Source organism: Crocuta crocuta, unplaced genomic scaffold, assembly GCF_008692635.1.
Source record: "Crocuta crocuta isolate KB4526 unplaced genomic scaffold, BGI_CrCroc_1.0 scaffold163, whole genome shotgun sequence".
In the NCBI taxonomy this organism is placed as follows: domain Eukaryota; kingdom Metazoa; phylum Chordata; class Mammalia; order Carnivora; family Hyaenidae; genus Crocuta; species Crocuta crocuta.
The window spans coordinates 2,022,489-2,045,576 of NW_027529533.1; the positions used below are offsets into that span (position 1 = coordinate 2,022,489).

General features: G+C 34.0%; 1 protein-coding gene across 1 annotated transcript in view; it reads left to right on the forward strand.

Moving 5' to 3' along the window:
* Positions 1-23,088, forward strand: part of SOS2 (SOS Ras/Rho guanine nucleotide exchange factor 2) — an 83,708-nt gene that overhangs the window by 18,617 nt on the left and 42,003 nt on the right. Inside the window, exons 2-8 of the mRNA XM_077761228.1 lie at positions 4,604-4,729; positions 7,370-7,501; positions 8,687-8,851; positions 12,931-13,134; positions 15,865-16,008; positions 18,921-19,031; positions 22,838-22,936. Coding sequence (XP_077617354.1) covers positions 4,604-4,729; positions 7,370-7,501; positions 8,687-8,851; positions 12,931-13,134; positions 15,865-16,008; positions 18,921-19,031; positions 22,838-22,936 — 981 coding nt within the window. The remainder of the gene's footprint in view (positions 1-4,603; positions 4,730-7,369; positions 7,502-8,686; positions 8,852-12,930; positions 13,135-15,864; positions 16,009-18,920; positions 19,032-22,837; positions 22,937-23,088) is intronic.

A 23,088-nucleotide genomic window follows, 5' to 3' on the forward strand; every position in this document is an offset into this window, starting at 1 on the left:
TTTTTCTAACCTTATTTATTTATTTTGAGAGAGACAGAGACCGCGTCAGCAGGAGGTGCTAAAAAGAGAGGGTGAGAGAGAGGGAATTCCAAGCAGGCTCCCTGCTGTCAGCACAGAGCCCAACATGGGGTTCAAATTGACAAAACCCTGAGATCATGACCTGAGCCGAAACTGAGAGTCGGATGCTTAACCGACTAAACCATCCAGGTGCCCCTCTACTGAATATCTAGGAGTTATTTATGTGTTTTGGATATGAGCCCTTTTATTTTATGTGTTACATTAATCTTCTCCAGTGCTAAGTTGCCTTTTCACTTCCTTAAAGGTGTCTTGATGAATGTTAAGTTTTAAATTTTAATGTAGTTAAGTTTATGAATCCTTTCCTTTATGAATAGTAATTTTGATGAAATCCTTTCCTATCTTGAGGTCATGAAGAGAATATCTTGTTTTATATTATCAGAAGTTTATTAGGTTTTTATGTAATAGATCTAAAAAAATCCAACTAGAATTATGTTTTGCGTAAAATGTGAATTGGAGTTGAGTTTCATTCTTCTCCATATGGGTATCTAGTTGTTCACTACTCCGAGGCTTCCCCACCTTTCCATGACCCCAACCTCATACTCTGTAGAACTACCTTTGTTGTAAATCAAGGGTCCATATATATGTGGGCTTGCTTATGTATTCTGTATTGTTCTTTTTATTTGTTTGTTATTATAACAGTATCACATTCTTACCGTAGCTTTGTAAAAAATACCAATAACGATTGGAGCAAGTACTTACACTTCTTTGATTAAGTGGCTGATTTTCTTAGCCATTTGCATTGTCATATAAGTTTTGAAATTATCTTGTCAGTTTCAGCAAACAAACTTTTCGGTTTTGACTGTGATTTTAACTCCATGGATTCGTTTGAGAATTGATATATTTACAGTATTAAGTCTGATAATTCATGAACATGGTATTACATTTCATGTATTTGGATCTTTAATTCCTCTCGGAGTCTATAGTTTTTTCCCTAGAGATCTTGTACTTTTTTTGTTAAGACATAGTCCAAGGTACATGATGTATATTTTTATTCATTGTAAATGATATTACTGAAAATTTTTTATTTTCCAACTTTGTTGCTGTTACACAGGAATAAAATTTTAGTTTTTATGAATTAAAATAATGTATTTGTACAATATTTTATTTCCCTTCATGGGTGTATTAGTCTGAGGTCTCCAAAGGAACAGGAACTCACAGAAACTCTCTCTCTCTCTCTCTCTCTCTCTCTCTCTCTCTCTTTCTCTCTTTCATAGAGGTTGAGGAATCCCAAGATATGCAGTCAGTAAGCTGGAGAACCCAAGATAGTTGGTGGTATAGTTCTAGTCCAGCCTATAATTCATGTCCTAATTCAAAAGCAGAAGACCAAAATCCTCACTCAAAGATAGGCAGAGAGAAAGAATTCTTCCTTACTCACCCTTTTATTCAGGCAGGTCTACTCACATTAGGGAGGGCAGTCTGCTTTACTCAGACTTCTACCAATTCAAATGTCAATTTTACCCAGAAACCCTCATAGACACACTCAGAAATAATGTTTAACTGTATGTCTGGGCACCCTGTGGCCCAGGCTATTTGACACATAAAATTAACCACCACAATAAGCAATCAAATCATCTTTAAATCTGTCTTCCTACACTTTAATTTCTTTTTCGTGATGGTCTGCACTATCCAGGACCTCCAGTACAATGTAGAATAGAAATGATATAGCAGTTGTCCTTGCCTTTTTCTTGATCTCCGACAGGAAGCTTTCAGTATTTCACCATTGACTCTGATGTTGTTTATTGTAGGTTTTTTTTTGTAGATATCCTTTTACTAAGTTAAATTCACTAGAGACTTTTTTTTTTAATGTTTATTTATTTTGAGAGAAGGAGAACACAAGCAAGGTAGGGGCAGAGAAAGAGAGCGAGAGAAAATCTCAAGCAGGGTCCATGCTCTCAGTGCAGAGCCCGATGCAGGACTTGATCTCATGAACCGCAAGATCATGACCTGAGCCAAAATCAAGAGCTGGGCACTTAACTGACTGAACTACCCTGGTGCCGCAAGTTCACTAGAGAATTTATTATGAATGAATGTTGAGGTTTTTTAGATACTCTTTGTACATTTATTGATATTATTGTATTTTCTTTTTTAATATGTTAACCTGGTAAATTACTTTGCTTGATTTTACATTAAACCAACTTTACATTCCTGGGATAAACCTACTTGGTTGGTCACATATATTTTTTTATATGTATTATGGAATTTAGTTGATATTTTATTTAGGCTTTTATTTCTAGGCTGATGAGTAAACATGGTTTATAATTTGCATCTTTTTGAGTTTTTATATCAAGGCTAGTCTCAAAATAAGTAGGGAAGTCTCTTTTCCTGTTTTCTTACTTAAATGTTTAATAAGTTTGTCATTGAAGCCCTCTAGGCCCATATGATGAGCTATAAAAAGCAAGTCTTCAACAAATTTCAAAAAATTGAAATCCTAGAAAGTATGTTTTCCGACTACAATGTGTTCATTCTAGAAATCAATAAAAAAGAGAACTGAAAAAAATACCATAAGTTTAGAAATTAAGAAATAAGCTTCTGGGGTGGGTGGGTGGCTCAGTCAGTTAAACATCCGTCTTTGGCTCAGGTCATGATCACACCGTTCCCAAGTTCGAGACCTGTGTTGGGCTCTGTGCTGACAGCTCAGAGCCTGGAACCTGTTTCAGATTCTGCGTCTCCCTCTGTGTCTCTGTCCCTCTCCTTGTGTTCTGTCTCTCTTGCGAAAATGAATAAACATTAAAAAAAAATTTTTAAGAGAAATAAACTTTCTAAATTCTTAAAGTCAAAGGGGAAGCCATAATGGAAATTAGAAGTTATTTTGAGCTAGATGATTAAAAAAGTATTCCATATTAAAATCTGTGAGTTTTTAAAATTTTTTTGTTTTTATAAAAGCAGGTCTTTTATAAACGTTTTCTATATTTGTGTCAGTGACATCGATACCCTTCTGATATGGCATAAAAAGAACAATGCTTATTTCCCTCAACTATTCTTTTTTTTTTTTTTTTTTAATGTTTTGTTTGTTTTTGAGAGAGAAAGAGCATGAGCGAGGGAGGGACAGAGAGAGAGGGAGGAACAGAATCTGAAGCAGGCTGCAGATGCCCAGCTGTCAGCATAGAGCTTGACACCGAGCTGGAAGTCAGAAACTGTGAGACTATGACCTGAGACAAAGTTGGACACCTAATCACCTGAGCCATCCAGGCGCCTCTTTCTCTCAACTATTCTTTTTTTTTTTTTAATTTAATGTTTCTTTATTTTGAGAGAGAGAGAGACAGAGTGTGAGCAGGGGAGGAGCAGAGAGGGAGGCACAGAATCCGCAACAGCCTCCAGGTTCTGAGCTGTCAGCACAGAGCCTGACATGGGGCTAGAACTCAGGAGCCATGACATCATGACCTGAGCTGAAGTCAGACGCCTAACCGACTGAGCCATCCAGGTGCCCCACTCTCAACTATTCTTTAAATAAATATTTACATGACACCTACCATGTGCTAGGCACTATTTTTTTTTTTTACCCTATTTCTTATATCCAGTTCTACTGGATTCTTTTTCAGGAAAGTTTACTCGATTCTAATTAAAATTTCACAACCTAAAAGGCTCAGCACAGCTACATAGCAACAATAAAGAATGTATACAAGCACACCTTCTTTTGTGCTTGGCTTTATTGGGCTTTGCAGATAGTGTATTTTTACAAATTAAAAGTTTGTGATAACCCTCTGTGGAACAAGTCTGTTGGTTCCGTTTTCCTAACAATATTTGCTTACATCATGTCTCTGTCACATTTTGGTAATTTTTGCAGTATTTCATACTTTATTATTATGGTGATCAGTGATTATGACTTGCTGAAAGCTCAGATGATGATTATCATTTTTAGCAATATTTTTAAATTAATGTATGTACATTGTTTCTTACACATAATGCTATTACACACTTAATAGGCTACAGTATAGTATAAATATAACTTTCATATGCACTAGGAAGCCAAAAAAATTATTTGACTTGTTTTATTGTGATAATTCATTTTATTGCAGTGGTCTGGAACTGAACCCAGAATATCTTTGAGGTTTGTGCCATGGTAGAAGAAAGCTGACTAGCACCCACCTCACAGAACAGCTCTGTAAAGTAGTATGTTTTTTCAGAGATATCTCCATTGTTGGGATTCATGACCTAGTGTTCAAAGACTTATAGTAGATCTATTAGTTATCTTAAGAGTACGGGTATCTATTATTCTTCTGAAATTAGGTAGAATATTTTTTATCTATGTATGCTTTTTTTGGCATTAAAGAGTAGAGAGGGGCCAGTGGCTTTCAATAGATTTTCACAAACTATAAAAAAGCTTAAGAAGCCCTACTCTCTAGGTTCAGGAAAGTTTACAGAGAACGACAAATAGAGGTGGGTTTTCCCCCCACTTTTTTTGTATTTTATGTCTGTATTTGAATGACTACTCTAGTAAAATATTATTAATTATAAGTAAAATTCTCTTGCCTTTATCATTAACAATTTGGCCTGTACTTTAACTGAGAACTTTCTTTTTTTAAAGGTTCAGGAGCAAGTACATCCCAATCTCTCAGCTAATGAAGAGTCTCTCTATTATATTGAAGAGCTGATTTTTCAGCTGCTCAATAAATTATGCATGGCTCAACCAAGGACTGTTCAAGATGTGGAGGTAAAAACTATTCTGGTATTTCAAAAAGGTCACTGAATCATTATGCAAATTAATTTTTAAATCTATATCATTCTGAATTATTGCGGAAACTAAAACCATTGAAATCATATGTGGGATAGATATGTGCTAAGTTCATTTTCAACAAAGATATCAAGGCACATCAATGGAGAAAGGAAAGTTTTTCAGCAAGAAAAAACAAAAAAAAAACTGAATAAATTTATGGGAGAAAAACCCTTGAAACCTATTTCACATAAAAATTAATTCAGGGCAGATCATAGTCTTTTTTAAATTTTTTTTCCCCAATGTTTGTTTATTTTTGAGAGACAGAGAGACAGAACATGAGTGAGAGAGGGCAGAGAGACAGACACACAATCTAAAGCAGGCTTCAAACTCTGAGCTGTCAGCACAGAGCCTGACATGGGGTCAAACTCATGAACTGTGAGCCAAAGTTGGACACTTAACCAACTGAGCCACCCAGTTGCTCCAAGACAGATCATAGTGTTAAACATAAAGCTGAAACTATAAAGTTTTAGAAGAGAATGCAGGAGAATATCTGCTTAACCTGGCGTTAAGCAATTTTTTTTCCCCAGAGAACTTAAAACACAGTTAAGTATTAAAGAATAAAATTACTGAGAAAGTGAAAAAGGTATGAGTCAAAACCAGGAGAAAATGTTTGTGATATATACTCCTTACAAAGGACTTGTATATACAATATGTTTACTCCTACAAATCAATAATAAAAAGATCCCCTTCTTCCCCCAGATGGATAAAAGTCTTGAACAGATGCTTCATAAAAAGAAAATATGCTAATTGCCAATAAGCACCTGAAAAAGGTGCTCAAGCTCTTAAATCACAGGAAAATAGAAATTAAAACCACTATGAGATATCATTTCACACCTCTTTCAAGGGATGAAATTAAAGACTAATAACACCAAATGAGATGTAGCATAACTGCAATGCTGAGCACATTGCTAGTAGGAATATAAACAATAAAACCACTTTGGAAAGTTTCTTATAAAGTTTCTTGTAAAGTTAAAGTTTCTTACAAAGTTTCAATGTTTACTTATTCTTTTAAAGGTGTCTTATAAAGTTAAATATACAGTATATGTAGCCTGTGACCCAGCAGTTTTACTCCTAAGTATTTAACCTAGAGAAATGAAAGTACATATTCACAAAGAGACTTTTACATGAATATCCAAGCAGTTTTATTCATAATAGCCACAAATTGAAAACAACTCAAATTTCCATCACAAGAAGATGAATGAACAGATCATGGTTGATTTACAAGATGGAATACTACTCATTAATAAAATGAAAGAATGGGCTATTGATATGTGCAATAACATAGCTATACTTCAGACATTATATAGAACAAAAAAAGCCAAGCTTCAGAGAATACATATGGTAGGATACATTTCTGTGAAGTTCAGAAACAGCTAAAATTAATGGTGATAGAGTCAGGATGTGTCTATGAGGGGTGGAGAGTGAGAAGTTAGAATCTTTATTAAAGTGATAGTTACACAGGTGTAAGCATTTTTAAAAACTTGTTGAATTGTACACTTAAGATCTGTGCATATTACTGCATATAAATACTACTTCAGTAAAGGACTAGTAAAACTATTTGATTAACACGCATACACAGACCTCTAAAAGATTGTGTGAATTAGTGCTAAAATATTTGTTTTGGCTCAGTTACATGGGAGTATTTTTAGATTTTTAAAAATACCTATCAGTACAGCTTTCAAAAATTAACTTTTTTATTATACTATTTACATCACCTTTCCTTTGAATATTGTTTCTAAAATAAGGCAACAACTTCTAGTACGAAGGAAAATCTTAATTTGGAGTAATTGAGCTATTAATATTTTCAGGGACTCTTGGAATTAAAGCATTTGTTTTCCTAGTCTCAGCTCTAAGAGTTAGACATTTAAGTATAGAAAAGCCAACTTCTCAATAGTTAAATATGCTAAAAGATGAGAATATAATTTTAAAATATAAAGTCCTAAAACTTGGAGTTTGATTCAGTTATCATTAGTGCTCATTATTCATGCCAACCACTGGTTAAATTTTGATTAGATAAGCCATAATAGTAACCTGTAAGGCTAAGGTTGTTTTTGCCAAGAGATCTGTTTCCTTAAGCCATTCTGAGCTTTGTGACCTACTTGATCCCCTAAAAGGCACATGACATTTCTTCTTTTTAAAAAAGTCTTTCTATTAAAGCTCTAAGGTTAGCAAAAGGAGAGTGAGTGCATAATAATTACTAATAATGAGTTAACAACTTCTGCCGGGTAAATAATTTTAACCCTAGAAACCTTACTGTAAAATCGCTGATGAGCATTTCATGCTGGCTTTAATCTCTCCTAATGTTACTGCTTTTCCCTAGTTCCAGTTCCATTTTATTTATGCTTATGCTTTTAGCTTTTTATTTAAAGTTCATCTTTATCTTTATTTATGGGAATTATGTGGAAAAAAAATCTTAAACAATCTTGTTGATCCTTTTAAAAAAATAGTTATTACAGGAATCAAAACATGTGTCACTATTAAGTACTAGGATTAAAGATGATTATAAAGGTTAGTTTTGTATGAGTTTTCTAGTTATGAACACTTTAATTAACAATAGTACTGCTGTGATATTAACAGGAACGCGTTCAGAAGACCTTTCCTCATCCAATTGACAAATGGGCTATTGCTGATGCACAATCTGCCATAGAGAAACGAAAACGAAGAAATCCTCTCTTACTGCCTGTGGACAAAATCCATCCTTCATTGAAGGTAATAAAAACAAACATAAGGGACGTTCTTTATAACAAATAACACTTTATAAAGTATTAATGTATTTATATAATGTGGCCTATGTTAGTCTGTGCATGTGTATGTGTGTATACTTGTACATATACATATATATATTTCTTAATGTGTGTACAAATAAAAATTAATACACTCTGATAAAATCGGATTGCTTTTCAAATATTAAAAGTTAATGGTAAGCAATAACGCATCTTTGTGTCATCTTCTGATGAGTACTACCCCTGACTGACTCTCAACGTTTTGTTGATTAAGAAAATATATATTGTCGGGGCCCCTAGGTGGCTTAGTCAGTTAAGCGTCCGACTTTTGCTTAGGTCATGATCTCGCGGTTCGTGGGTTCGAGCCCCGCGTCGGGCTCTGTGCTGACTGCCAGCTCAGAGCCTGGAGCCTGTTTCAGTCTGTGACTCCCTCTCTCTGGCCCTCCCCTGCTCGTGCTGTCTCTCTCTCTCTCTCCTAGAAATAATAAACTAAAAAAAAAATTAAAAAAAAAAGAAAAGAAAATATATATTGTCGAAAGCTATGGTGAGTTCAGGACTGTTTTCAAATTTACCTATATTTATCACAGCTATCTACACTGGAAAAAGTAGACTAGGGAATATTATTTAGTCAATAGAAATACTTGTTGTATATGGATTTAAATGCCCCTGGGTAGCAATTTTTAGAGACCCCCCCCAACCAACCTCCGTCACATGCACCCATCCTCCCCTCAATAAAAACCACTGTCATTTGGAAATACTGGTTACAGGTCCTTGAAGATAGATATTTGTCAAATGGATTTCGGGTAATCTATTAATTTAAGAGGTTTTCCGTGAAGTCCTGGCCAAGATTTCTTATTGGAATCAATAATCTCTTCTTGCTTGATACTAAAGGCAGATTTGTTAGAGTAGATGTCTCTTTAAAAAAAGAAAAGGCCTTTGATACTGAGACGAATGGCTCATTCTATATCCTTTGATACCTGTAAGTTTAGACATTTGGTTTATAGAAAGTTCTTATAAGCAAGAATGTTGGATAGTTTTTTAAGTTTTTTTAAAAATTTTTAATGTTTTATTTATTTCTNTGACTGAGCCACCCAGGCACCCCTATTTTAAGTTTTTAACTGATACTTGGCAGTGCCATTTTTTGGAATTAAATTGTTTATTTTTTCCACAGGAAGTTTTAGGGTACAAAGTGGACTATCATGTATCCCTGTATATTGTGGCTGTACTAGAGTATATCTCAGCTGATATTTTGAAGTTGGCTGGTAATTATGTTTTTAATATCCGACATTATGAAATATCTCAGCAGGACATTAAAGTGTCAATGTGTGCAGATAAGGTAAGTGTTAAAAGGTATTTAAGCTTAACTTGGATAATAGTGACTATATGTCACCTCTGTCTATCTTTTTTATACATGATTATATTAGTAATTTTTATAATTCCTTGTATTGGAAGACATAAAAATGCTAGCTTTTTAGATAAACCATGATATTTCCAGGTTTTAGCATATGATGGGATGAGAATCCCTTCCTCCCCACCCCAATTAAGAGTCTTTTATCTACAGGAAAAAGCCATCCAAAGCCTCAAACAAGTTTAAGAAACATAGTTTGAGTTTTACCTTTTTAGAAAGAGAATATACGAAGAGAATATAGTCAGAGCATTCAGGTACTTTTAAATAGAAGTAATTTCGAAAAACATACTTCAGGGCACAAGTAGAGAGCAAAAGACTTCAGTACTAATGTTTCTTCCCTGTGATAAATTTTTTTGTTAGTTACCTTTTCCCTTCCTGGCTATAAGCTACTGGGTGAAGAAATGGAGTCTCTTATTTATTTTCCTCTCTCTTTTTTTCTACTTTTTCTTCTTATTTTACTTTTTAAATGAACATTTTTGGGTGTATTTTATATGCCAGTCACTGTCCTGAGCATTGACGATACAACACTGAATAAGGCAGCAGTCCCTGTGTTAGAAAGAGTTTATTTTAGTGGGAAATAAGAATATTAAAAAATTGCAGTACAGTGTGATTAAAACTATTAGAAGTCAAAGGTGCTGTATAGAAAATGTTGAACTCTGGCATGGGGGAGACCAGGAACACTTCACTGAGAAGATGCCTAAATTAAACCACTAAGAGTAAGTAACCCCTAGGACATGGCACATGCCAGTGGTTCTCTCCTTTGTACAACAAAATTACAAGAAAGCTTTATTTTATTTTTTAAAATAGTTTATTGTCAACTTGGTTTCCATATAACACCCAGTGCTCATCCCCACAAGTGCCCTCCTCCATGCCCATCACCCCCCTTCCCCTCCCCCCCACCCCCATCTTCCCTCAGTTTGTTCTCGGCATTCACGAGTCTCTCATGGTTTGCTTCCCTCCCTCTCCCCCACTAGTTTTCCGCTTCTTCTCCCCCATAGTCTTCTGTTAAGTTCCTCCTAATCCTCCTATGCGTGCAAACATGTGGTATCTGTCCTTCTCTGCCTGACTTATTTCGCTCAGCATAACACCCTCAAGTTCCATCCATGTTGCTGCAAATGGCCAGATTTCATTCTTTCTCATTGCCATATAGTATTCCATCGTATAGATAAACCACGTCTTCTTGATCCATTCATCAGTTGATGGACACTTAGGCTCTTTCCATGTTTTGGCTATTGTTGAGAGTGCACTGTGAACATTGGGATGCATGTGCCCCTATGCCTCAGCATTTCTATATCCCTTGGGTAAATTCCTAGCAGTGCTATGGGTCATGGGGGAGTCCTATTGTTAATTGTTTGAGGAGTCTCCACACTGTTTTCCAGCTGGCACATGCCAGTGGTTCTCTCCTTTGTAAAACAGAATTACAAGAAAACTTTTAAAGAATACTGATAACTGTATCTTACTCCCAGAGTTTCTGTTTTTCTTGGCCTGGGTTAGAATTCTAAGCCTTGAAATAGCCTGAAAGCATCCCAGGTGATCCTGATTTGCAATTATGGTTCAGATCTGCTGTAGTCTCAAAAATGATTTTTCACTGAAATTTCATAGTAGAAATTCCTTGATATATCTATTTTGACTTCTAAAATTATGATTGCAGACTTTTTTTTTTTACTTTTCTATCTCAGACTTTTAGAAAAGTTACAAGTACAATAAAAGGTACTTACCTGTGCCCTGAACCACTTGAGGAGTAATTTGCCAACATAAATTAGTGTGTCCTACAAATGAAAACATTCTTCTGCATAACCACAGTCTAACAATCAAAATCCAGGAAATTTTGATACATTATACTAATTTTCAGACTAATTTTCAGGTTTTGCCAGTTGTCCCACTGATGACTTTTATAGGAAAATGGTCTTATCCAGAATCAGTCATGTATCCTTCAGTCTGGAATAATTCCTCATTCTTTGTTAACTTTTTTGACCTTGATACTTTTGAGGATTACACTAGTTATTGTTTAAAATGTCCCTTACTTTAGTTTTTTCTGATATTTTGTCTTTATTAGATCTTCGGCAGAAATATCATAGAAGTAATGCTGTACTCTTCTCATTGTATTTCTCACATGCCACATAAGTTTGATGTGTACAATTACTGATGTTGTTCATTTAGATCACTTGATTAAGGGGTTGTCTTCCGGGCTTCTCTGCCTTGAAATATTATTTTCCCCTTTGTAATTAATAAATATTTTGTGGAATATTTTGAGATTGAATATCTTATTCCTCATTGCACATGAAATATATTCATTTATTTTAATATAGACTCATGGACTCTTATTTAATGTGATGTCATCTGTTATTTCATTACTTGTTTTGATATTCTGATTGTCCTAGATCTGGCCAGTGAGAGCTCCTTCAAGTTGGTTTCTCTGTCTGTATCTTTTGAATACTTTCTTTTGACAGATACTCCAGGTTCAACTTTTCTTTTCATGCTGTTTAAGCCTGGAATTAGTTATTTTCTAAAAACTCCTGGTTCCTTTTAGTGGAGAATGGTATTTGGAAACCAAGATCTGGGTGCTACATAAGCTCTCAGAGTGTAAATGCTCTGGTCTCTTAGAGACCAGAGTCGGGGCATGTGTGTGTATATACATTATATACATTATATACATGCATGCACATACCTATTTATTTCTTCTCCATCTTTTTGTTTTTATGGCAGCCCGAGAAAACTAACACAAGTTGCTTATTTTCCAACATGGGTGGGATGTTAGCACTAATCTACATTTAGGTGGAGGTGGGCCTGTAATGTGGTAATTTAGTTCTGCTTAAAAGATAGTATTTTATTTATCTATTTTTGAGTGGGTAGAACAATTTTGAGATAGAACATTTTTGGGAAGTCTGCTTTACCCTTCTCTTAGGCTTAGGCTTCTTCTTCTTCTTTTTTTTTTTTTTAAGTTTATTTATTTTGAGAGAGAGAGTGGGAACCCGGTAGGGGCAGAGAGAAAGGGAAAGAGTATTCCAAGCAGATTCCATACTGCCAGCACAGAGCCTGATGTTGGTCTTGAACCCACGAACCATGAAATCATGACCTGAGCCAAAATCAAGAGTTGGACACTTAGCTGATTATGCCATCCAGGTGCCCCTCTCTTGGGCTTATACTTCTAACTCAAGGACTACTTTGTGTCTACCAAAAAAGTATCTGTCTTTATATGAATTCACAGATCAATCCAAAACTAATACCACAGGGTTCATTTTAGCTTCCTCTTTTTTCATATTTGTAACTGCCTTTTCTGACAGTAAGAAATCTGGCTCCCATTTTTCTTAATATATTTTATTTGATCACTTCTGCTGTATGTAACTAATCTGAGAGTCCTATCTTTCAGCACTGGTGTAGGCACCTTTCTTAGCTCATTAATACCAGTTATTGGTATAGTAAATAGGCATTAGAAGAGCATCACACTGTGCTCTATCATGTGCTCCTATGATAGCATCCTTTCATTTTCTCCAAGTGCATACAGCTTTCCTTACAATAGGACAAGGAACTACTACTGTTTTGAATGCCTACTATTTGCCAGACATAATAGTATACATTTTACGTACATTATCTCATTGAATTTTTTCATCAGTTACATTTTACATATGAGGAATCTGCTTTCAGAAGAATATATAACTTGTCTGTAATCACAGGTGAGTAAGTGGCTCAGATTGTTGTTCCTCAGAAGTATGCTTTTTTGCTATTATATATGTGTGTTTATTTATGTGTATGTATGTATATACACACACACATATATGTATACACACATATATTTCACTGTTAGGTTTATCTTTTTTCCATAAATATTTTTATTTGAACATTTTCCCTTCAACTTTTCATATTTCTGTTATTTGAATTTTCTTATATAAATTAGCCTATAATACACACAACTCTCATTGTTTAATAATGTTTTAATTCCAAGTACCTTGAGACCATTTAATAAAAGTGAGAAAAATAAGTATATATTATTGATTTATATTTCTCAGGTTTTGATGGACATGTTTGATCAGGATGACATAGGTTTGGTTTCTCTCTGTGAAGATGAACCTAGTTCTTCAGGTGAATTAAACTACTATGACCTTGTCAGAACTGAAATTGCAGAAGAAAGGCAATATCTACGGGAATTAAATATGATTATAAAAGTGTTTCGAGAAGCCTTTCTTTCTGACAGAAAGCTGTTTAAACCTTCTGTAAGTACTTTTTTTGTTTGAAATGCCATGTACCCCAAAAGTTAAATAGCTGCTTAAAACCATAAATAGTAACTTTTTATACTTCATGAGTATGTAAAATAGCATTCTTTTATGTGGTATTTATAGTTTTTAAAATATGTGAATTGTTATACTACATTAAGGCCAGTGGCAATGATAGACACAAGTGCATACAGCTGCCCTTATTAGAAAGGGGGACTACACTGGAATGAAACCTTTTTCTGCTATGCACTATTTAAGGTTTATAGTCTTTCATTTGAAGATCATGAAAAAGATGTACGGTCTAGAAAAGAAAGACTTAATACTTTTTCATGTCTTTTGGTAAATACTTTAAGGCAGAGGCTTGAAGTTTTAACAGTGGAACTTGTTAAGAAAGAAGTTTATGCAGAATGCCACATAAACACAGGTAGAGCTGCTGTTGGGAAAATGGGACAGGAGGGATGTGCATAGGATGGGAGTCTTGTCATTTTGTTAACCTCTGTAGCATCTGGAGTCAGCTTGAGGAATCCAGCTAGACAAATCCTGTCTTTTTAAAGAAGATTTTTTTTCTTTCCTTCTTTTATCCCATGGTTTATTTTTCCTTAGATGTCTGTGTGTCTGCCCTTCACTTTAAGTACTCAGCCTTCTTTCTACCTCTTAATTTCCACCCCTTCAATAACTATTACGTGAATGAATGTGCAGACACAGCTGACTGTTTAAGAGGTGATTTTGCCTCTTTGATTCTTTTCCAAAAGCGTGAGTTTCAGTGATAATTTAAGGTTTTTTAGTTGATATCTGTCCTTTTCTTTCTTTCTTTTTTTTAGTACATATGTTTAGTTTAATGTTTGATAATATAATAACTCCCACTGGACTTAAATAATCAGCATTTTGTAATTTTCAAAGTACTGTCCTATCTTATATGCCCTTGTAATACTCCTCTGAGTATTATCATCACTAACTTACTGGTAAGGAAACTGCCACAGAATGGTTATGACTTGGTCAGTTAGTTACAGATGTTGAACCTGAATTTGAGTTATTTTATAGCGCCGTATCACTGGATTTTATTTAAGAGTAAAAACCTAACAGATGCTGATTTCCTTTGCCTTTTCTGTGTCCCATTAGTTTTCGTTACTCAGGAATTAATTTTTATGGGGTCTCTTTTCATTGAATTAGTGCTGATTTGATAGAAAATTTCTATTATACTGAAGGCTCAAGAGAAGGAAACAATCCCTTTTTCTCCTTTTTCTAGCATTTAGATATGAATTATCCATACCTTTTTAAGTATTTAGATATAAATTATCTATATTTACTATATTATTTCCACTGTATTTTTTTTTTAATCTCAAAAGACTGTAAACTTTTTTTATTTCCCTTGGGGAGAGAGAGAGACAGCGTGAGCAGGAGAGGGTCAGAGAGAGAGGGAGATACAGAATTGGAAACAGGCTCCAGGCTCCGAGCTAGCTGTCAACACAGATCCTGACACGGGGCTCGAACCCATGAACCGTGAGATCATGGCCTGAGCCGAAGTCAGACGCTTAACCTACTTAGCCACCCAGGCGCCCCAAGACTGTAAACTTTTGAGATAAAGACCATCTGAGATCAGAGTATAGTACTCAGCAAATATTTGATAAAGGAATGAATGACTTAAAACTAATCTTAATTTACTCCTTTGAGTTCTACCTTTGTGTCTTCAAAAAACTCACATTTGTGGAGGACCTAATATATGCCAGGAGCACTTTGTAGAAATCATCTATTTAATCCTACTAAGAACCTTATGAGGGTAGATGTTAGTATACCAGCTGTGTGATGCTAAGCAAATTACTTAACTGAGCTGGTTTCCTCATTTGAAAACATGAGGATAATGACAGTACCTATCTAATAAAGCTGTTATGAGATTACAAGCCAAGTACTTATAATAGTGCCTGAAACATAGTAAGTGCCTAACCCAGAGTCATTTATCTAGCAAATATGGGGCCAAGATCCATGCTGAGGTCTGTCAGGTTCTATAGCCTATGATGTTTCCATTGCAAGATGAAAGAGTGGGAACACCTTGCTGGCTTAGTTGATGGAACATGGTACTCTTAATCTTGGCATTGTAAATTTGAGCCCCACGTTGGGTTTGGAGATTACTTAAAATTAAAATTAAAAAAAAAAAAAAGATGGAAGAGTGAATGATAGCTGGCCATAACCTGCACAATCATATGGTCTGTTTGTGTCCAAAGGACTTAACATTTCTTAATCCTGATGTAATTCACACATGGAAGCTTGAATAAAGTCTTTAATTTCTCCTCAAATCCAGGAGATAGGCTGACCACAAATTGTGAAACTGAGTTATATCTGGGTTAAGAATCAAACCTTCATGTTGATCCCAGCATCTGTCATTAGCCGGCTCTATAAGACCTTGATCAAGATTTTTAGCCTCTTAACCAATTTTAAAATACTTAAATGCCAGGACTTTTTTTATGTAAAGCGTTGCTTAGATTCATCCACGGTATGAGATTTTAGAATTGTTAAACAAAACTATCTACAATCTGTATTTCACAGCGAATTTACTCTCTGTAATCCAGGAGGTTTTTTATTTCATTTCTGTGTTCATGATGAACTTTTGCTTTGTTACAGAATATATTATATGTCTTATAATATATTAGTATGCATTTAGTAAAAATATATCCATAANATAATTTTTAAACAGAATTTCTACCTTACATATCTTAACCTTTTTCTTTTTTTCAGGATATTGAAAGGATTTTCAGTAACATTTCAGATATACATGAATTGACTATGAAACTTCTAGGTCTGATTGAAGACACAGTTGAAATGACTGATGAAAGTAGCCCTCATCCATTAGCTGGCAGCTGTTTTGAAGATTTGGCAGAAGTAAGTTTACAAAACTACTTTATAATCTCATTAAAGTCCTAAATGGTGTATTAAGAAATTTAGTAAGATATTCTTTGTGAAAATTAGAGGATATTGCTGACTACTATAAAAAAATACTTAAGGTTTAACCAGTAGCAAACTAAAATTACATTGTTTATGTTTTTAGTGACACATTTTATAGTGTATTTATGATGCTGATTATAGTGAAAGTTGGTTGAGTAGTAGCATTTAGGATTTTTTTTTAGTGGCACGTGTATCAAAGGTGAACGAAAATAAATTTTATTGACCATAGCTATTTAGCTTTTGTAGATTTTGGTCTTAATTTCCAGAAATTGAAAAGGAAGTTTGTATTTCAGTTTTTTTCCCCAAAGTAAAAATCATTTTGTCTTTTAAATGATTATAAAAGTAATGTAGCTCATTGTAAAAATATTCAGGGAAACAAAGGCAAATAAAATGAAAATCACTCCATTTTGTAACACCTTATAACATATATTATTTAATTCTTAAAAATGTTTTTCTGCATGTATATACAAACTCATTTATTTATAAAAGTAGGCTGTTACTATTATATAATCTGTTCTCAATATATCATGAACACTTTCCATGTTAATAAATAGACTTACACATAATTTTTTATATATTAGTTAAAGTTTAGTTGACATACATTACATTAGTTTCATGTGTATAACATAGAAATTCAATTCTATACATTACACAGTGTTCACTGCTATTATGTGTAGTTGTCATCTGTCATCATACAACATTATTATAATATTATTGACTATATTCCCTATACCATACTTTTCATCCCGTGATTTGCTCCCTTTATAACTGGATGTTTGTGTCTCAAATCCCCTTCACCTATTTCTCTAGTCCCTCTACCCTTCCTTCAATACTGTTTTTGAAGTCTGAATTAATAATGTTGTATGGAGACACCATAACATATTTTAATTCCTTACTATTAATAAGCATGTAAGTTTCTAAATGTAAGTTGTTTCCATTTTTTATTACTGTAAACAATACTGCAACAAACATTTATGTTGTTTTCATAGTCTAATAATTATTTTAGGATGTATTCCTAGAGATGGAATTGTAGTACTAGAGACTTGGAAATTTTTAGAACTTGGAAACATTTTGTGAAATTTATTTACAGGTAAATTCTAGTATTTGTGGCTCTTTTTTTCCCCCATACCTTCTCTAAGTCCAGGTGTTATTCTATTCATTTTAGCCAGTGTAATGCGAAAAAAAAAAGCACCTCATTCTTTAATTTGCTTTAATTTTTTAAAACTCATCATGTTGAACATCTTTTATACTCATTGGGCATTTTTACTGGTTTTGGAAAAGAGGGTTTTAAAAGTGCTTTCTTTAGTTTTCATGTAAAAAGATTTTCTGATTTTATAATCTCTTCCTATTTTTTTTGAAAATATACATCACTTTTATTAAATCCACTTTGTAGATAATGAAACTGATAGTATAGAAAGATTCAGTTACTGATACCTAATCCAAATATTCAGCCTTGGTTCTTATTAGAAAGTTTTTGTATTATAATATCTTAGCGTTTTAAATCTGTAGTCTGGTTGTTTGCTGTTCTCTTAAAGATAGCACGATTCAAAAACATGTATTTTCTAAGTTTTATTTTGTTTTTATTGTAGTAAAATATATATAACATAAAATTTGCCATTTTAACCGTTAAGTGTACAATTCAGTGGCATTAATTAAATTCACAATATTATACAACCATTACCACTACCTTTTTCCAAAACTTTTTTATTAGCCCAAATAAATTCATTAAGCAGTAACTCCCTGTTTCTTCCCTCCATCCCAAGCCCTGGTAACCTCTAAACTACTGTCTGTATGAATTTGCTGATTCTAGATACTTGATATAAGTGGAATCATAACAATATTTGTTCCTTTATGTCTGCTTATTTCACTTAACATGTTTTCAGGGGTCATCCATATCATGGAGTGTATCAGAACTCCATCCCTTTCTAGGACTGAGTAATATTCCATTGTATGTATATATCACGAATTGTTCATTTATTTGATGATGGACACTTGTGGTGTTTCCATCTTTTGATTATTGTGGATAATGCTGCAGTGAACACTGGCATACAAGTATCTGTTTGAGTCTCTTCTCAATTCTTTTGGGTATATATCCAGTAGTAGAATTGCTGTGTCATGGGGTAATTTTTTGTTTAGCTTTTTGAAGAACTTAACTATTTTCCTCCCATTTTCTTAATCATTTTATATTCCCACTGGCAGTGGATGTGGATTTCAGTTTCTATGTATCCTCACCAATATTGGTAATTTTCTGAAAAACATACTGTGTTTTAAAATACAAAAATGAAATAAATTTCTTAGTTCTATACATTGAGGATACTGATTATTATCATATAATAGAAATTTATTTAAATATAAACATTGTACATCATATGGGCAGTTTCTACTTTGTTATTTTACTGTATAGTATAGTCTTTGCTTTCTTTTGCTAATTTTGAAAAGTGTAGAGTGGATAAAAGAGTAGTAGCACATTTCACTTCCTTGGAAGTACCCTAGGTATAAATTCATTTCAACCTATGTAAGCCTACTGAAATTTCAAATCCCAACCTTCTTTTACTAATAACTGCTCTTCATTTACTGGGGATAAGTGTACATAAGCACTTTAATAGTTTGATAACTTCTGACCACAGATTCAGCGACCTGTTTTAAGACCTTGTCATCTATCACTCACGATCATTACTTGCATTAAAAAAAATTTCCTCGTCATTATTTGCCCCTTAAAAGTAGAGAGCAAAAAGTTCTGAAACCTAGTTGAAGACTTGATAAAAATTTGCTAGTAAGTAATCTGTGCCGTATTAGTAGAAAAGATGTTCTTTTTAAACCTAACACATTCTCCTTTTTTAAAAAAATAGGAGCAAGCATTTGATCCTTATGAAACATTATCACAGGACATTCTGTCTCCAGAATTTAATGAACATTTCAGTAAGTTGATGGCCAGACCTGCAGTGGCTCTACACTTTCAGGTAAACTTACATTGGATGTTTTTTCTTTTTATAAAGCAACTAAAGAAATACTTCACCATCTTCTCCTTCAAATATTTGTAGTTCTAGAATCCTTTCGTAAAGCACATAAGGAAATAATTTGCAAGCACTTCAAAATTTGTTCATTTATGTAAGCTTTAGATTGTCTTGTTTTTTGTCTTGAGTTCTTTCAATCTGTCCTTAATGTAGAAATCTTTTTTAGCATATTACACATACTGATTGACTATAAGAATCTGGCACATTCTAGATCTGGGATATAGAGATTAATATGCAGAGGTATGTCAGGATCTTTTTCCCTATAGGAATAAGAAATCATAAAGAGTGGAGAATACTCTCATGTAATACCCATGCAATATCTAAGTCCAGTGGATATTTTTATTTCATATTTATGCCTGCAGTATCTGTTAGTCCCCTCCTTGTCCTTTTGGCTCCCATGATACTACTTTGTCTTCATTTTCATCTTCTTTGACTTCTTCTTAGTCTCCTTAATTGTGGATATTTTCCAATTTCTATTATCAGCCCCTGCTTTTTTGCTCCTCTGTGCTCTCCTTAGGTAACTTTGTCTCTACATTTTGCTTTAGCTGCTGCCTATATGCTGGTAATTTCCTATTTGTATTTTCAAGCCATAACTCTCTTTTGAGCTGTGTGTGTGTGTGTGTGTGTGTGTGTGTACACTTTCCTATAACCAGCTAAGTGCCCTTTGAGCTAAGTCACTTGGATGTCCCACAGCACTTCAAATATGTGTTCAAAACTGAACTTACCATCCCTCTGCTTTCTTATTGTGAATTCCCTACTGTCTCTACTCTGCACTCAATAATTTGTCAACTTGGAATAAAAATGACACCTAATTCTCAAAATTTAATTCAGTGAAGGAAAAATTTTCTTAAGCTAAACCTTCTATATTCATATAAGCCATAAAGTAAACATTATGTAAATGGGACAGTCTGCCTGTAAGATCCTTGCATTTCTTGTTTCATTTCTATTTTATTAGGTCTTACTGTGGGATTTGAATGTTTAGGACCCAGTTATTTAAGCTCTTGCTCCAGATATGAAATGAAATTTAAAGACTTAGATAACCCTTTTTCAGGCCAAACTGACTTGTACTGTATAAACCTTAAAAAGGTTCATTCAGTGTAAAGTTAAGATAATGCTTCATTAAGAAAAATGGAGAACAAAAAACTTTTTTAGAAGTTGTATAGCACATTTTAAGACCATGAGCTTTGGAGTTAGAACTTCTGGCTTTGGGCCAATCAGTAATTGTATTATCTTAAGCAAGTCACTTAATCTCTGAGACTTTGCTCATTTGTGAAATGATGATCACAATGTATATCTCTTATGGTTTTAAACTATAAAAATCATAGGAATATGCTAAGCATATTTGGCACATGTTAAATACTCAAACATTTGCTTGTGTGATTTATAATTCTTACACTATAAATATACATTGCATTAGCACTTTGGAATATACTTTAGGAGCCATTTCAGTGTTAACAATGTAGATGATTTTTGTAGACTTAATTTTAAAGTTTCATCTTGGTTTCAGTTAAAACATTATATATAAAATACATGAAAATATATTGAGTGATTGACATCACTATCTTTGATTAATTGGTGAAAGAAATTAATCTTTAGGAAAATAAGTTGACTGTGCATCTTATGTTAATAAGTCCATTGAGCAAATTATAGTTTAATTTCAGTGAACAATTTATGAGAATTATGGCAGTGTTTGCCTATAAGGATACTTTTACTTTTTTTTTTTTAAGTTTATTTTTATTTTTTGAGAGAGTGTGTAGGGGAGGAGCAGAAGAGAGAGAATCCCAAGCAGGCTCCATACTGTCTGGGCAGAGCCCTAGATGGAGCTGGATCTCACGAACCATGAAATCATGACCAGAGCCAAAATCAAGAGTCAGACACTTAATCGACTGAACCACCCAGGGGCCCCTTGCCTATGAGGATACTTTCAAAAAGCATCATATGAGATTCTTTCCTCCTATATTGCTGATGTCTGTGTTTATGTGATGAGAAAAACTGGTTTAAATAAGTCAACCTTAATGACATTCAAAATCAACACGAGTGATTTAAATCTCTTACAAATTTTAGAAAATCATTTAGTCTGTGGATGATTAGTTTTCAAAACTGGAATACACCTAACCCTAGCTATTCATAAAATTTTTCAGGTGATCTAAGGGCACAGCTTTCAGGGAATCAGTTTCTAGCCTGCCTGCTACCTTGTTTTGTGTTTTTGCATTCTCTTTTCCAACTTCCCTTACACATTACCCTTGCTAGCAATATTTAATTTCCCATTATGCATTGATCCAAGGTATAAAAACCTGCCAGAGTTCCAGCCAGGGAGAACACAAAACTTTTGCTCCTAAAGGAGAGTTAATTGAGTGCAAAGCAAAAGGGTTTCTAATAGCAGGAGGTGGGGTGATTGTGTTAAAAACTCTTCATAGCTAAAATGTCATGTCATATCTCTGTCTTGCCATATCTAACTATCTGAGGATTAAGAAGTAAGATGTTTGTTAGAGGGGTGAATATTAACTTTGTAAAAGAAAAGTACTTCATCTTTCTTATTTTTTTTTAAATGTGTTGATGTTTGTTTATTTTTGAAAGAAAGAGCATGAGCAGGGGGAAGGGCAGAGATAGAGGGAGACACAGAATTTGAATCAGACTCCAGACTCTGAGTTGTCAGCATAGAGTCACAAACTACAAGATTGTGATCTTACCCGAAGTCGGCCGCTTAACCGACTGAGCCATGCAGGCGTCCCAAAAACCACCTCATCTTTCATTGGACTTTGAAATAAAGGAGAGGGAAGGCTTCTGACGTTTTCATACCTGGATGCGTTATGTTAGAAGTAATTATGGATTCTTCCAGATACTTTCTGTACTTCAGACTGTGACATTTACATGTGTATTTGAATTTAAGAATGCAGTCATGGGCACTTGTGGGGATGAGCACTGGGTGTTATATGGAAAGCAACTTGACAATAAACTATTTGTAAAAAAATTAAAAAAAAAATGCAGTCAGACTTTTTGAAGACATTGCCTGATCTAGCTGTTTATTTTGACAATGAAGATTGGTTTTGTCAATGTAGTTAGTTATATGATAGATGTTTTTCTTAAAATAAGCTAACTTTGAAGTTTATTTAATCATTGGTGAAACATATTTAAACCATGTCTACAGTATGCAACATCCCAAAAAAATACATCTTTGTAACTACTAAAATATTTCAAATGATGATACTAAAATGTACAAGAGGATACGTAGCTTTCAAAATTCTTTTAGGGTGTGAAAGCCAAAACCTTTGAAGAAAAGTTGTATAGGACTATTGTGAAAGTTACTTTGACTGTATAAGAGATGAAAAAATGTATCTATCTAATAACTTAAAGGAGGAAAAAACCCTTGATTTTATAGCACTTTTATTTCCATATAGAACATGCTTTCCATTATTGTTTTGGTTAAGTCTGTTATCTTGTATTTTTAAAAGTTATTTGTGTTAGGGGGCACCTGGATGGCTCATTCGGTTAAGCATCTGACTTCAGCTCAGATCATGATCTCATGGTTCCTGAGTTTGAGCCCCACATTGGGCTCTGCACTGACCATATGGACCTGCTTGGGATTCTCTCTCTCCCTCTCTCTCTCTGTCCCGTCCCCACTTGCCCTCTCTCTCTCTGTCTCTCTTTCTCTCAAAATACATAAACTTTAAATAAAAAGTTATTTGTGTTAGGCACTGCTGTTATACATTCTTGATACCAGAGATATACTGTTATATCTTTTTGCTTTACAGTCCATTGCTGATGGTTTTAAAGAGGCAGTTCGTTACGTCCTTCCACGCCTTATGCTGGTGCCTGTGTATCATTGTTGGCACTATTTTGAATTATTAAAGGTAAGATGAAGTCTTCCTGAACTGAAAGTACTTGCATTTATGAGGCTTAAGAACTAGTTTTTGATCTGGTCATATTATTTTTAATACTTTCTGTTCATAAAAATAAAGTACTTTAAATGTCTACCTTCTTTTCCATGGAGAAAAGCCTATAT